At 35.7% G+C, this 14,955-nt stretch overlaps 1 protein-coding gene across 1 annotated transcript; it reads right to left on the reverse strand.

The window, feature by feature from the left end:
- Window positions 1-4,956: 4,956 nt before the first annotated feature.
- Window positions 4,957-8,326, reverse strand: LOC149198698 (uncharacterized). Its single transcript, XM_089402123.1, has 2 exons — window positions 7,964-8,326; window positions 4,957-7,667 (listed from the first exon to the last, which is right to left on the reverse strand). Exon 2 carries the CDS (start codon window positions 7,178-7,180, stop codon window positions 5,741-5,743), a length of 1,440 nt encoding a protein of 479 aa, XP_089258249.1. The 5' UTR covers window positions 7,181-7,667; window positions 7,964-8,326; the 3' UTR covers window positions 4,957-5,740.
- Window positions 8,327-14,955: the final 6,629 nt, after the last annotated feature.

Raw genomic sequence — 14,955 nt, forward strand, 5'->3', positions numbered from 1 at the left:
ATGATACAAATAAAATGCATGTGTGCACACCAAAATCTTCTAGGGAACTGCTGGACTTGGACTTTGTTATAAATTGATGTTTCTAACATAGTATATAATAGATGTCAAATGACATGCTAAGCTCATAACCTTTTCAAAGCTGTAAACTCCAAGGATTATACAAGAACAGCTTTGGCAAAGTTAAGCTTGCTAAGAGAATTACTAGATTCATATCACGGACATCATTCTAACAATGAGTTGAGAAGGTCTAAGAGCGCACAGTTAAATGAGTTTTCTATTGTGACAAGTTAAACATCATAGAAAATAAAATATTAGTTTGGAAGTTTTTAAGGAAGAGTTATTCCTGAGATAAAATAGAGTCCAAAAATATCGACTACCAAAAATAGGCAGTTGAACTCAAAATACATTTCATAGTTAACTCCCTACCAGGGACAAAAATAAACCAGAAAGAATGCTCTACCATCTTGCTCCTCAAATAATAAAAATGAATCAGTCTCCTAATTATTTTTCTTTCAATAAATAATGTCAACTATATGCTATTTTATTCCCAGAAACCTGTGAACACAAAAACAACATGGATATTTTCAAAAATGTCCAATGTCATCCACACACAGTGCTTGCACATTGCTCCAGTGTCAATCACCCTTACCGCTGGGCTAGCTCAATGACATAGCAGCTCATTGTACCAAGAACCCACCAGCACTCACCACACTTGATACCCCAACACCGCTCGTTGCAGAGGAAGTGGTAGAAAAAAGCTTTCGACGGGATGTATTTGGATAAATTGATGATGATATAAGCAACATCCGAATGAATGAAGACCTCGAAGGTTTGTGTTTACTTGTATGTATATTTGAAATTTTATTATTGATTGGGGTTTATGTTTATACAGGTAAATCTCTCCATAAAAAGGTTAAACACTCCAGAAGCATGCTTGGACAAATGGATATATCTAGTTTGATAGGAAGAGTTGAAGCATCTAATGATGGATGCTTGGGATGACATCTGGTCGACCTATTTGTTGATGTCTAGATCTCGAAGAGGGAGGGTGGTGTTGGTAATGGAGCTCCAACCTTGGATATGCACCTAGATCCCTGGGTTGATGGTTAGCAAGTAAGCCTAATGGTATCTAAAGTGGCTGAAACCTTGAGTCCATCTTAGTCCCACCCGAATAGATTACCCTAGTTAGGAATCTAGTCCGCGGCACTGAGTGTGCTAGAACTCTTCGTAGTTCATTTGAGATCTTCCATGTACCTCTATATATATGTATTATGAATATCTCCCTAGTTAACAGGGAGTGTTGAAGAATGTAACTAGTGTCGGTCTTCATAATTGTATTTGAGTCAATGTAATTTATTTATCAAAAAAAGAAAAAGAAATGTTATTATTAAAGAAATTGACTTATTAAAGCATGGGTGTCATGCTTGGGTCAATTGTTTTTAGGTCAAATCCTTCATTGAAGGTTTCATGGGTTTATGTCAAGTATTCTTGTCCATGTCATAATGTAAAAGACCCTTCTTGGGCTTCTCTTGCCAAGAAAGAAATTTATTTTATTGTATTTTAGGTCTTCTAAGCCAACCTCCACCAAGTCAGCCTCAAAGAAGGACAAGTCGGCCTAACGGAGGGGCATAAACACCTATATAAAGGCAAGTCAAAATTTCAGAAGTACAAAAAAGTCGAATTTCAAAAATGCAGGCAGACCGAGAAGTATAGGCAGGCCGAGAAGTGCAGGCAGGTTGAAAATTTCAGAAGTGTAGGCAGGTCCAAAATTCTAAAGCTAGGGACAATTTTTGGGTTGTTGCTAGGTTGAAGCTGCTGGACAAGAAGAGACTACTGAAGTGTGTTGAATCATATTGGAAGGCTGACTTGGTGGAGGAGGAAGGTCTTTGGGTCTAAGGTCTTGGTCTATCTCATTTTGAATCTACTGAAGGAAGAGTTTTTGACTGGGTTTTCCCCTATATAAGGGTTTTAGCCCTGGTTGAGCGCCTACATCTGGTGTCCATGATCTTCATGTTTTTGTCTAGATAATTGCTTAATAAAAAGAACATAAAGGAAGAACATAAAGAAATTAATAAGAACATTAATAATATCACAAGTAATTATCAACAAAGAAAATATTTCTGCCTTTCTGATTTTCTGACAGTTTTCTGTTCTCTTCCTTTCTCATAATAATATCACAAGTAATTATCGACATAAGAAAATATTTCTGCCTTTCTGATTTTCTGACAGTTTTCTGTTCTCTTCCTTTCTCACTTCTCTAACCCCAATTTGTGCCAAATCAAAAAGGTCACATGCTTTTTTTCCCAAAGAAAATCTCTTGGGAAACCCATGGTACGCCTCTGTATATTTGTGGAAGGAATCCCTAATAAACCCAATGATGTAGACTACTGTGCCTCACCCAATGGGATTCAAACAAGCCACCTGCTAGCATGGAACCAGCCAAATTGCCAACAATCAGTTGAGCTAATCCCTTAGGGTAACAAAGGTTAAAAGTCACCTAAACAGATCATGAATTTTGTTACTATATTGAGACCAGATCTTTTTGGTTTCGAGTTCTTGGAAGATAGGCTCAAAGCATAATTTAATATTTGTCCAAGGGTTTTTTCTCATCATTGTTGGGAAATGGCTATGTTATGTCCTAGTGCAGGCATCCTTCAACTCTACTACATCTACTTCGTAGGTATATATTTATTCTAGTACACAAGAAGATTTTCAAATTCTGCAAAACATCAGTGACTCAATACCATCAACCAGAGGTCATATAATTACTTGTTTGCTAAAGGAATACTGGCTTCTCATTACAGCAAAATGTGCAAAGATGTGGAATGAATGGAAGGTTTTTAACTCTTACCGACATAGTAAATCCAATCAGTCTCCATCAATGTCCAAAAAATATGATACACATAAATTGTCAATTATGCCCCATGTAGAATTTAGAAAACTCGATATCATTCAAATTGATGCATTTCATAACCATGCAATGAATGAATTCGAAAGATAAACTCGTAGGTCAAGCAGCTTTTACTCTAGGAATTTATTTGAAGTGGAGCAGAAATGCAAACTATATACACGAATTGGGAGGACATAGCATCACTTGGAAAAGATACTTCATTCCAGACTTCTTACAGGATTGTATATGACCAACTAAAAAATGAAGATCACAAATCTGTGGTTTGTTGCTTCCAAGCTACAGAGTCTGGAGAAAATGCTCTTTAGAATGTTATAATGGTAGAAAAATAGTTGCATTGCCCCACACTGATAAGAAAGAGGCCATGACTTCACACTATTCCCTTCCATAGTGAAGGTGAATAAAAGGAAACAGAAGTGGCATTAACAGTATCCTGCGATGCTTAAAAAACAGTTAATAACCTTTCAACAAAATTGCTGAAGCAATGGTTACATTAGTTATGTTTCCAATGGTCTTACTCTGAAGAATGCCACCAGAGACTCCAAGATCATATTTACACTGATCAATTTTAATTTTTAATATATCCTCTACCAACTAAAAACCTCTCTACATATTAGAAATTTCCATGACAGTATACTAACAAAGTTATGGCTGGCCATGAAGTTAAACAGCTACCTATTTTTCAAGAAAGGAAGCATTTATGCAATATTTAGGTTTAAGAATTCAAAATAAAAGTTTGCAATTGCTTGAAACATGTAAACAACTTGTCAACTTAAAAATGTGCCCAGTTATTCACATCCCATGAAGGATAGACACAATCAACCAAATAAAAGAAATAACATCTAAGTCACTTTAAAGAGCCAATGTCATCTGAGGCAAAAGCCTCCAGGATAAAGGTACAAATGCAATAGCTAGTACATGATAAATTATAATATGATTTTTTAAGTAACTCTTCCCAAATTCATCAGGAAAAGGAAGCATATATACTAAATTGAGCTTTAAAGATTTAAACAACGAGAAAAAAATTCAATTGCTTTAAGCAATTAAACAACTTGTCGACTGAAAAATCTAGCCAATTATTCACATTCCCTGAAGGGTAGACGCCATCAAACAAATAACAGAAATAACATCCGAGCTACCTGAGACGATGCCATCTGAGGCAAGCCTCAAGGGTAAATGTACAAAACGGATTGCTAGAACATAACAATATGATTTTTTTAATCAAATCTTCACACATCCATAACCATATCAGGTAAAAGGTGATGTAGACTTAGAGTAACTTAAATTACAAGCAGTATTAGAAAACTAGTCAAGTTTGATCCTGACTTGTGGGTCAAAACCAGATCAACCCATTAAACATGCTGAGTTAACAGCAACAGCAAGGGGTCAAATTCATTGACTGAAAGTCTCACTAATCGAGAGCAAGTACTCATAAGAGTTCAAGTTTTCGCAAGCAAAATACAAATATTTCTTATATTTTTGTATCATCTAAGTTTAGGTTCACCAAGTTCAAACTTCAAGTCAAGATCTTACCCTCCAGCCTTACCCAGCTTTAAACCAAGCCAACTTTTGTAATGGTTATAACTATTTGTATTTATATCATGGTTATTACTTAGCAAAATTATTAATTAATCCGGTAAATGATAAGGTTACAACCATTCCCACATAAATATAGTTATTATTTAGTATAATTATTAGTCAGGGTTTTTGGAACGTTACAACTGATTCATATCTATATTATAGTTATTTTCATGGTACATAGAGTTCATAACACTATCAACTAAGTAGCAGAAATAACACCTAACACTTTTTCTGTTATTTTAAAGATTGGGCCTAGTTGAATTTCCCTCGAGTATTCTCTCCTGTTACATTGGTTCAGTTTCTCTGAGATCTTGAACACTTGCTAACCGAACAAGTATTCAGCACTTGGAGAAGAGGTAAGTACATAACAAGACACAATGCAAAAAATGTTAATTAGATTCTCATAAACATAGCAGACATATTTCAGTTATACTTTCCATTGCAAAGCCATGTCTAACAAAAGCATGAACTCAAAAATGGGTATCGTGTTTACAGAGACAACTTAATCACGTGGTACATATTTTATTCAATGGCACTGACAATGATTTGCATGAAACTTTCATCAGAAAACATCACAAAGAAGATGAAGATTCAGAACTGGGTTTACATCTTCAACTGCAAATAATCTGCTGGAAAACACACATCAGTGCCCACAAACTCAAGTCCCATGGTAACATGGCAGATTCAGAAGAAAAAAAAATCATGATTTTGCACCTGTCTATTTCATTGAGATATCAGGAAGAAAAATCTGATATATCATTTAGACTGATGTATGAAACTTATTGTTGTTCATCGAGCAAACTCTTAGCCAACGCTCAAATAATGTTGGCCATCTTTCATCAAACCATCTATTCTATTTCTATATATTTACAAATAGCCACATTCCCATCCACTACAACTCAAATGAGTGATGTTCTAAGAAGAGAATGTAAGGGACAACTAATCAACAATTAGTTATCCTCCTTGCACAACCAAGAATGGCATGTACAATGAAGTGTACTACATAATACCCTAGAAAATTTAGATTGGTGGTGTGCAGTCCTAAAGAAAAATACCTTTATTCAGCACCGTTGTACATGGACCTTGAAACTTTAACTGCATTGACCTTTAAACTTTAACTGCATTGGGCATGATGTTGGAAGCCTGAGCTAGAGGAAAATATTTCTTCCACTAGAGTTCATACTCTCCTGAGACTTTGTGAAATAAGATTAGGATCAAAAGAATATCAGGCTTCAGGGGGGGGGGGGTAATTCATTGAATTTGTGGCCCTACACCTAGTTCATTTTGCTCTCTTCCATTGTATTTATCCTTTAGGTGAGCCAGTGAATTAATTGAAGCTTCTGTCCTCTTGGATTCCATTTCAAGTTCCTTCTGCCTCAGTTGTAATGCCATACGTTCATTTTCTAGTTTCATTCTTTCATTATCCAGCTTCAACCTCTTCAATTCCCTGGTTTTTTTGCTACTGAATTTCTGCCATTTAAAGCGCTGTTTCTCCAGTTCAAATGCCTGAGCTTGATAGTTAACTTTCTGTTCTTCCAGCTGCATGGTGCGATTTCTCATCCACTGTCTTCGCTCCCATGCTGTTTTGGTATTATCCTGTAACACACCCATTATCTCTGAATTGAGGTTGTATGAGGCACTGGGTTTGCCATAGTCATGTGACAGAGGTGACGTCCAAAAATTCACCTCTTCTGCATTTCTGGCTGTCTTTCTTCTCTTTGAATAGTTTCGTACCCCTTCAGCATCTGCGTCTTCTCCATTCTCATCATTGGTATCTTCAACATCTTCATCTTCATCATCTTCATTTTCTTCATCTTCTTCATCTCCCTCATTCTCCTCCCTTGTCATCCTGAATGCCTCCTGTCCATCTCTGCCTTTCGCGGTCATTGAAGACTGCAAACACTGATGCCCATCAAGGGCAGGTGGAAAATGCATTCCTGTTCCATTATGATAGGCGCACATCTCCTTGAAAAATAAGTGTTTGGAACTCAGAAGTTTCCTCACGTCGTCCTTGACCTTTGGTGGGAGATTCATGCCGTCCAGAATACTGGGATTTTCAACCACCTCGCATGCTTTGCCCCTTCCAAGGATATCATTGAGTCTCTTATATCTCTTGTTGAGATCATTAAACTTATCTTCACACTGCTGGGGAGAAACATAGCATCCCTTATCCATCATGAACCTAGACACCGACTTCCACTTGCCTTTTTTCTGCAAAATACCAGACTTTTTTTTGTTCCCATCTTCGCATTCTGATCCACCATCCTCGCCCACACACAAAACCACTGTTATCAGAAGCTTTACCATCGAATCTGTCCACTTCATACGCTGCCAGGGAGAATTCTTCTTGCTCTTTCCCCCACTGAGATGGCTATCAGTTCCATCTTCTGTGAAGCTGGGCTCGTCCTCATCACTTTTTGTGGCAAGTTTCCCCTTGCCACATGCCATAGGATTCTTCGGTGTGACCTTGGACTCCACCAGAGCCAGTGATTGCTCCGTATCATGGACAACACTAACATGATTCCCAATCGTGATAGGAGCTATTGCTGATATGTGGTGAGCAAGTGGATGATGTTGATGTTGATGTTGATGTTGATGCTGATGCTGATGATGCTGAAGAGGCACCTGCATATCCATAATCCCAGAGGACATACCAGATAGCATACTTCCTGTCATCACAGTGCCTTCCATTCTTTTCAAAACTTTTGATCTTTAGTATTTCTCTTGAAAATCCACTATACAATTTCTATTAACTAAGCAGCCCCTTCCTCTTTCACCCAAATTGCAGTCAAATAACAATTTCCCAATCGTTTTATCCTTGAACAGAAAAAAACTTCGATTCTTAGACAACCATTCACTTCAAACTTTGGCAAACTCAAATTCAATCCTTCATTTTGAAGAACCCCTTTCTCTTTTGACACAGCTGACTTCAATCCTACTTTGGCGATCCTTGGACTGGCCTAATTACCTATTATAAAACAAATTTGCCTTTTTTCTCCCTGCAACCCAATCCCTACCTAGAGTACTCCTCAGAATCTTCTTCATTACTAAACACATAACTTCAACATATTAAGGCCATTCTCATGTATATTCAGATGGTCCGAAGTCTTCCATAGTTCTTCATTCTCGCAACTATCTTTTCCCTTGTCTGAAGTGAAGTGGTCTATAAAGAGGGTATCTGAAAAAGAAAATAACATACAGCCCTAGAAATTAGGTATATTAAAAATCAATGGACAGACTCTTTAAGACATCACGCTCAATGAAACCAACAAAATCTTTGAGGCCTCGTTGATGTACCAGAGAACCCATATTTCCTACTCCTACTCTTCAAGAAAGTTACTCTGCCAGTAATCAGACTAATACAAACCAAAAAAATAGTGGCTGTCTCCTTCAAATAAATCTGTGATCCTTTAACCTACCCCAACATAAAAAGAAAAACAAAGAGAAGATACTAGCGAGATAGCAAATTCTTACCTTTCAGCTTGTAACTTTGTAAGTTGTTTCCTTCCAAAAGCAAGAGCAGAATCCCACATCCACCGCTGCTCCATCTATGACATTAGAACTTCAATTTATTCAAACAGGGCTGGTAACAGTTTATATATAACGATAGGCGAAACCACATTCATGAAAAGATTTTCTAGTGGGCGTTAGAGCGGCGGCCATGGTTTTGGCCGCACCTGGTTTTGATGGCTGTGTAATTTTCCTTGTTTTTGTAATTGGAAGTGGTTTGAATTCAAAGAAAAACCGTCTCTGTCGCATTCCAAAACCGTCTCCGTCGCATTCGTGCATTTAATCTATTGACAAAAAAAAAGTGTTCCGGATGTGGTTTGTGTCTGGATTCATTTGTCCACTAAACCCGCACTAAATGGTGTACTTTACACCATTGTGAGAACCTTAATATGGAAACTTCTAAGGTGTATGGATATGTATATGTAAAGGTTAGGGTTTATTAAATTTGAAAATATTGACAATTTAAAAAGTTAAATAGTAATTGTGATAATATTTAGTTTTATGTATAAATTAAAGTTAAATGTTGGCCTGGAGTATGCCTAAAACTGGTTCTGCGTCACTAAGAGCTCATTTTCCTGGGACGTAAAGAAACAGTTAACGGCCCAAGACTTAGAGGCATCTGGCAGGAGTGAAACCCTGCTCCCTTAGGGACCACCAGCGGGTTATTACAGGTGGCGTGGTTTTCCTTGATAACATTGATGAGTCAAACCGACATTTGATGAGTCAAACCGACATTTGCGGATAGCACCCAGAGATGTTGTCCTCACTGTTGGTTTGACAACTAAGTTTGATAGGTTTTGCCACCTTTGGAAAAAAAAAAATTAAAGTTAAATGTGGTTTTAATTTTGGGAATTCATGAAAGTGATTTGAGTAAAACCAGAGATCGAATCAATTTGATAAGAATGCTTAAGTCAAATATTTAGTATTAATATGTATTTTTTTCAATTATCAAAATCTTTGAAATTTTTTCATAATAATAATAAAAATAGAAATTTAGGTAGTTAATATTATTTATAAAAAAGATTAATAATATTTTAAAGATAAAGGTGAGATTTATTTTGAATTTTTTTGTTTCAATTTAGTTAAAAATGTTGTGTATACAAATATTATGTTAATGTGTTTTCTTCTTACATGTTTTTCATATATATATATATGTGCGTTTCACATATATATTAATTTTATAATTAATAATAATAAATTAAAGTAAAGTTAGTTTGTTTGGAGTTTTGAATTTTTTTGTTTCAATTAATGTTGTGTATACAAATATTATGTTAATGTGTTTTCTTCTTACATGTTTTTCATATATATATATATATATATATTATGTGCGTTTTACATATATATTAATTTTATAATTAATAATAATAAATTAAAATAAAGTTAGTTTGTTTGGAGTAGTTTAATGGCAATGGCCATGGAAATGAAATCTCATTGAAGTGGAAGTTGGACATTATGAAGCTGTAGTCTTGCCGAGCTTACAAAAAAATTAAAATAAAATTATAATTTAGTTAATTTTTAGGATTTTGAAAATATGAAATGTATCATGGCCTAAGTATTTTGATGCTTATCATGGATTGATGTTTATGTTTACGTCAATTATTTTATATAGCTAATTGTTAAGATATTTGGATACATACTTATAACATCTCAATGAATTAAAATTAATTATTAAATGTTATTAAAAAAACATGACCCTTTTAAAAGTAACCTCAATAATGATTATATGGTAAATTGACTTTATTGTATACCATTTCATCTATAAACCACTTTTTAGCCTTAGAATAAGACTTAAAACTCATTATAATTAAATGAATGTTCCTTAAATGTAAAGAAATAAATTAATTTCTAAAGACCAAGAGACATTCACTCATAGTAAAGCTCTACTTTAATTTATTTGAGGTGGTGTAATTATCCTAGAATAACAATAATAATATATTTTTTGTGTGTGAAGGTTCAACTTATATTACTTCAACAAAAAGATACATGAATTTGACTTTGTTGCTAATGGTTGCCTGGAAACAAACCCAATAGGACAAGTTTAGTTATTTTAAGTCCCAAGCCTAATAGCACAAGTTTATTTCTTTCAAGTTATGCATATTGTTTTTGACTTGCCTATTTGAGAGTAAAAATGTTATGAAACCAGTTCACAAAAAGATAGAAAGATAGATCAACAACTTAGAAATCAGCCTCTTCGAGGGGGCAACCTCCTTTACATTACACAAATGAACATTCTTGGATGATACAAATGACAAAACCTCCTTTCTATATGTAGGGGTGTAAGGGGTCACAATATAACCAAAGCCGACCTAACAATAATAATATAAGGGCACAAAAATAACAATAGTGGGCTTCTATGGGGCACAATAATAACAATATGGGGACAATAGGGGCACAACAATAACAATAAGGGATATAATGACAATAGTAATGGGGGAATCACTAGTATTGTAGGGACCTAACATGCCCCTCTCCTTCAAAAAAGTGTTGTCCTCAATGCTTGAGTAGTTCTAGATCCTTTTGTATAAAATTATCATCCTCCCATGTGGAATCTTTAGTGGGTAATTTCTTCCACTTGATGAGATACTCTGAAATTGATCGATTTCGTAACTGTCGAGTTCTTGTTTCTTTGACTGCTTTAGGTTCCAATATGATTTTTCCTTCCTCATTAAGTTCTGGCAATATTGTTTGAATTGGGAGCTTGTCACCTATAACCTTCTTTAAGCATGAAACATGGAAAACTGAGTGCACTCGGGAAGCTGCAGGAAGCTCCAATTTGTATGCCATAGTACCTATCTTTTGCAACACCTTGTACAGACCATAATACTTTGGTGATAATTTATTATCCTTCTTAGCTTGCTTGAGGGACATTTGTTTATATGGTTGTAGCCATAGGAATACCCAATCACCTACATCAAAACTTCTTTCGCTGTGATGTTGATCTGCCTGTTGTTTCATTCTATTTTGCGCAAAGGTGAGGTTTATCCTTTAAGATTTGGAGAACTTGTTGTTGATGCTCGATGTGATCTTCCACTGCTTTAACCTTAGAATTTTCTCTTAAATATGATGTGATGGATGGTGGATGATATCCATAAAGTGTCGTAAATGGGGTCATTTTTGTTGTAGTATGGAAGGAAGTGTTATACCACCATTTAGCCAGAGGTAACCATTAAATTGACCCATTGTATCTGTTTATTAGATACAAAGCAACAAAGATATCCTTCCAAACATTTGTTTATTATCTCAGTTTGCTCATCAGATTGAGGATGATAAGATGAGCTATGAGCTAACTGAGTACCATGGCAAGAAAATAATTATGTCCAAAAATTTCCAGTGAAAATGGGATCTCTACCGCTTACAATAATCTTTGGGTTTCCATGTAGCTTTTGAATTGTTTCCATAAATGCAGTAGAAATTGTACTCGCTTTAAATGGATGAGATAATGCACAAAAGTGTGCATACTTGGTAAGCCTGTCAACTACCACCATGATAACACTCTTTCCTTCGGACTTGGGTAAACTTGTGATAAAATCCATTGAAACCTCCTCCCAATGTTGGCTTGGAATGGATAAAGGTTGTGACAGACCCGAAGTCTTGATTGTTTCAACTTTATTTTGTTGGCAAACCAAACATTCCGCCACAAACTTTTGAATATCCGATTTAAGGCCATCCCAAAAAAATTCCTTCTTAACCCTGTGGTAAGTTTTTAGAAATCCTAAGTGCCCTCCTAAGGGAGATGTGTGCAATTCCCTAAGAATATTTTGTTTGATTTGAGAATTCTTACATAGGTATAACCGATCTTTGTGCCATAACGAATCATTTTTCCAGCTAAATGTATCAGATGTACTAGGATCTTGTTGTATCTTTTGAATGAGTGCCCACACTTCTTTGTCATTCTTCCGTTCATCCCTTGCTTCATTTATCCAATCTGGTTGGATAATAGAAATGGCGCAAAGAAATGCTTCCACATCCTTATCATTTCTTGAGAGTGCATCTGCCACAGCATTTTTCTTCCCTTTTTTTATAGATGATTTCAAAGTCATAACCCAACATCTTTGTGACCCGTTTTTGCTGCTCTTCTGAAGATAATCTTTGTTCTAAAAAGTATTTAAAACTATCATGATCTGTTTTTACCTTGAAGTGTCTTCCCATTAGGTAGGGTCGCCATTTCTTAAGTGCATGTAGTATTGCCAACATTTCCTTCTAATAAATAGCTTTGGGTAAATACTTTCCTTTGATTGGATGACTTTCGAAAGCAATGGGTCTTTCTTCTTGCATTAAAGCAGCACCAATTCCATTTCCTGAGGCATCACATTCCACAATAAAGGTTTTTGTGAATTTTTGTGTAGCTAAGACCGATGCTTGGCACATTGCCTCGTTAAGATGTTCAAAGGCCTTCGTTGCTTCTGGAGTCCATGAAAATGCATCTTTCTTCAATAATGTTGTTAGAGGTGCTACTATTCTCCCATAATTATTAACAAACTTGCGATAATACCCTGTCAACCCGAGAAATCCTCGCAAATGCTTTATGGATGTGGGGATTTTCCATTCCTTAATGGTTTTAATTTTGCTAGGGTCTACCTTAACACCTTCATGAGATACAATATGACCCAGATATTCCACCTCTTGTACTCCAAAGAAACATTTAGAGCTTTTTGCATATAATTGTTTCTCCTCCAATAGTTTGAGCACCTTGTCAACATGTTGAACATGATCCTTCCAAGACTTGTTGTAGATTAGTATATCATCAAAAAATACTAACACAAATTTTATAAGAAAGGGTTTGAAAATGGAATTCATCAAACCTTGAAATGTAGACGGTGCATTGGTAAGGCCAAAAGGCATGACCAAAAATTCATAATGACCCTCATGAGTTCTAAATGTTGTTTTAGGAATGTCTTCAGTATTCATTCTAATTTGATGATATCCTGAACGAAGATCCAACTTGGTGAAGTAAATTGATCCATGCAATTCATCCAATAATTCATCAATGACAGGAATGAGAAATTTATCTTTAATAGTGAGCTTGTTGAGCTCCCTATAATTTGGACACATGCGCCATGATCCAGCCTTCTTGTGAACCAATACTACTAGAGTAGAGAAAGAACTTTGACTAGGTTGAATTATACCAACCTCTAGCATTTTTGCAACCATACATTCAATTTCACTCTTTTGGGCATAGGGATATCTGTAAAGCCTGATGTTTGGAGGAACACTTCCTGGAATCAAGTGAATAGCATGATCATGATCACGAATAGGTGGGAGGCCTTTGGGAGTCTCAAATACCTTGGAATGATTATCCAAGACTTTTTGGAGATCTGGAGAAATAGATGATTTTGATGTAGGAACCTCTAGTGAACATAATTGTGCAATTGTGCCTCGTTGTTCTTTCTTTAGAAGCTTTGTCATTCCATTAGAGCTAATTATCTTTCTCGGTTTCCCAGTGATACCCCTTAATTCAACTTCCTTTCCTTCTGAAGAAAATTTCATGAAAGTTCTTAAAAATTAAAAGCTATTGTACCCAGTGATTGTAGCCATTAGACTCCTAGTACAATGTCAGCACCACCCATTATAATGGAAAACATTGGGTTATTCAATACATATTCTCCCATGGATAGTTTGATATTATGGCACTTTCCTTAGCAATTTATGGTTCCTCCACTTGCAACCATCACTTGACACTCTGGTGATGGATATAGGAAGCAATTCAATTCGTTGGCTATTTTACAATGAATAAAATTATGGGTATTGCCCGAATCAATCAACACTATTACCTTTTTCTTCTTGATATGACCTTCTATCTTGATAGTTTGAGGAGTGGTAATTCCAGCCAATGCATTACAAGATATGGTTGGATTCATTTCTTCCTTTTCTAGGGTCTATTCTTGGTGTATATCCTCTTCTTTTGACGTTTCTTGTTCCTTTTCTTCCTCCTCTTCACAATCTATGTAAAATAATTTCTTCTTGGCACACTTATGACCTTTAGTGTATTTTCTATCACAACTATAACAAATCCCTTTTGCTCTTTTTTCTTCCAATTGTTGTGGTTTCAACCTTGTAGGTTGTGGATGGCTAGGGAAACAACACTTCCATCTTTATGATTGTGAGTGGTAGGCTTCCTTGTTTCCATAATTTTGCTTTCCATTTTTCTTGCCAACTTGAATGCCTTCTCCAATGAATTAGGTTCCCAAAGGCGAACGTCACATTGGATTTTATCCTTTAAATTCCCTATGAACACATTAATCCTATGCTCCTCTGGAATATCTTTTGCCCTTATATTCAATTTTTGGAGGTCCTCAATGTGCTCTATCATTGAACCCTTTTGTTTGAGATTTATCAATTGGCTAAAAAAAAGTGTTGCTTTTTGTATCCTCATAATGTGCTATCATTTCATCCGTAGAAATAGCCCAAGCGACAATTTATTTACGAGAGCATAGCCATCGATACCATACAAACTAGTTTGGTTCCAAATATAAAGTTGCAATGTGTACCTTTTGTGTGTTTTGCACATTATGGAGATCGAAAAATTGCTCCATCTATAGTATCCATGTTACGAGATCCTTTCCATCAAACTTCCTCATATCGATCTTTGGAACATGGTGGGTCTTCGATCCAATGTTAGAGACTATGAAATCATGATTAACATTTATTTTGTTCGCATCACGAGTTTCCTTTACTACCCTTTCGCCATTAGTAAGCATTTCTTGTAGAAACTTTGTCAAATCTGTCTTTAAATCTTCCATCTTAGCTTCCACACATTTCTTTAAATTATCCATCTTAGCTTCCATGCCATCCATCTTAGCTTCCATGTCATTCATTTTAGCTTCTACGCCATACATCTTAGCTTCTATGTCTTTCTTTAAACCATTCATCTTAGCTTCTGTTACTTTTTGTGCGAGTGAATTTTGTTGCACCTGGTCTTGTAATTTTGATATATCATGTTGCATTTCTTCCTCTTC

The sequence above is a fragment of the Pinus tabuliformis genome, chromosome 2_1 (assembly GCF_031772625.1).
Source record: "Pinus tabuliformis cultivar Carrire ecotype Pingquan chromosome 2_1, CPIR1, whole genome shotgun sequence".
Taxonomy (NCBI): domain Eukaryota; kingdom Viridiplantae; phylum Streptophyta; class Pinopsida; order Pinales; family Pinaceae; genus Pinus; species Pinus tabuliformis.

Excerpts from the sequence above, each read along its gene's own strand:
- LOC149198698 (XM_089402123.1), bottom strand. The coding sequence starts at position 7,180 with ATGGAAGGCACTGTGATGACAGGAAGTATGCTATCTGGTATGTCCTCT.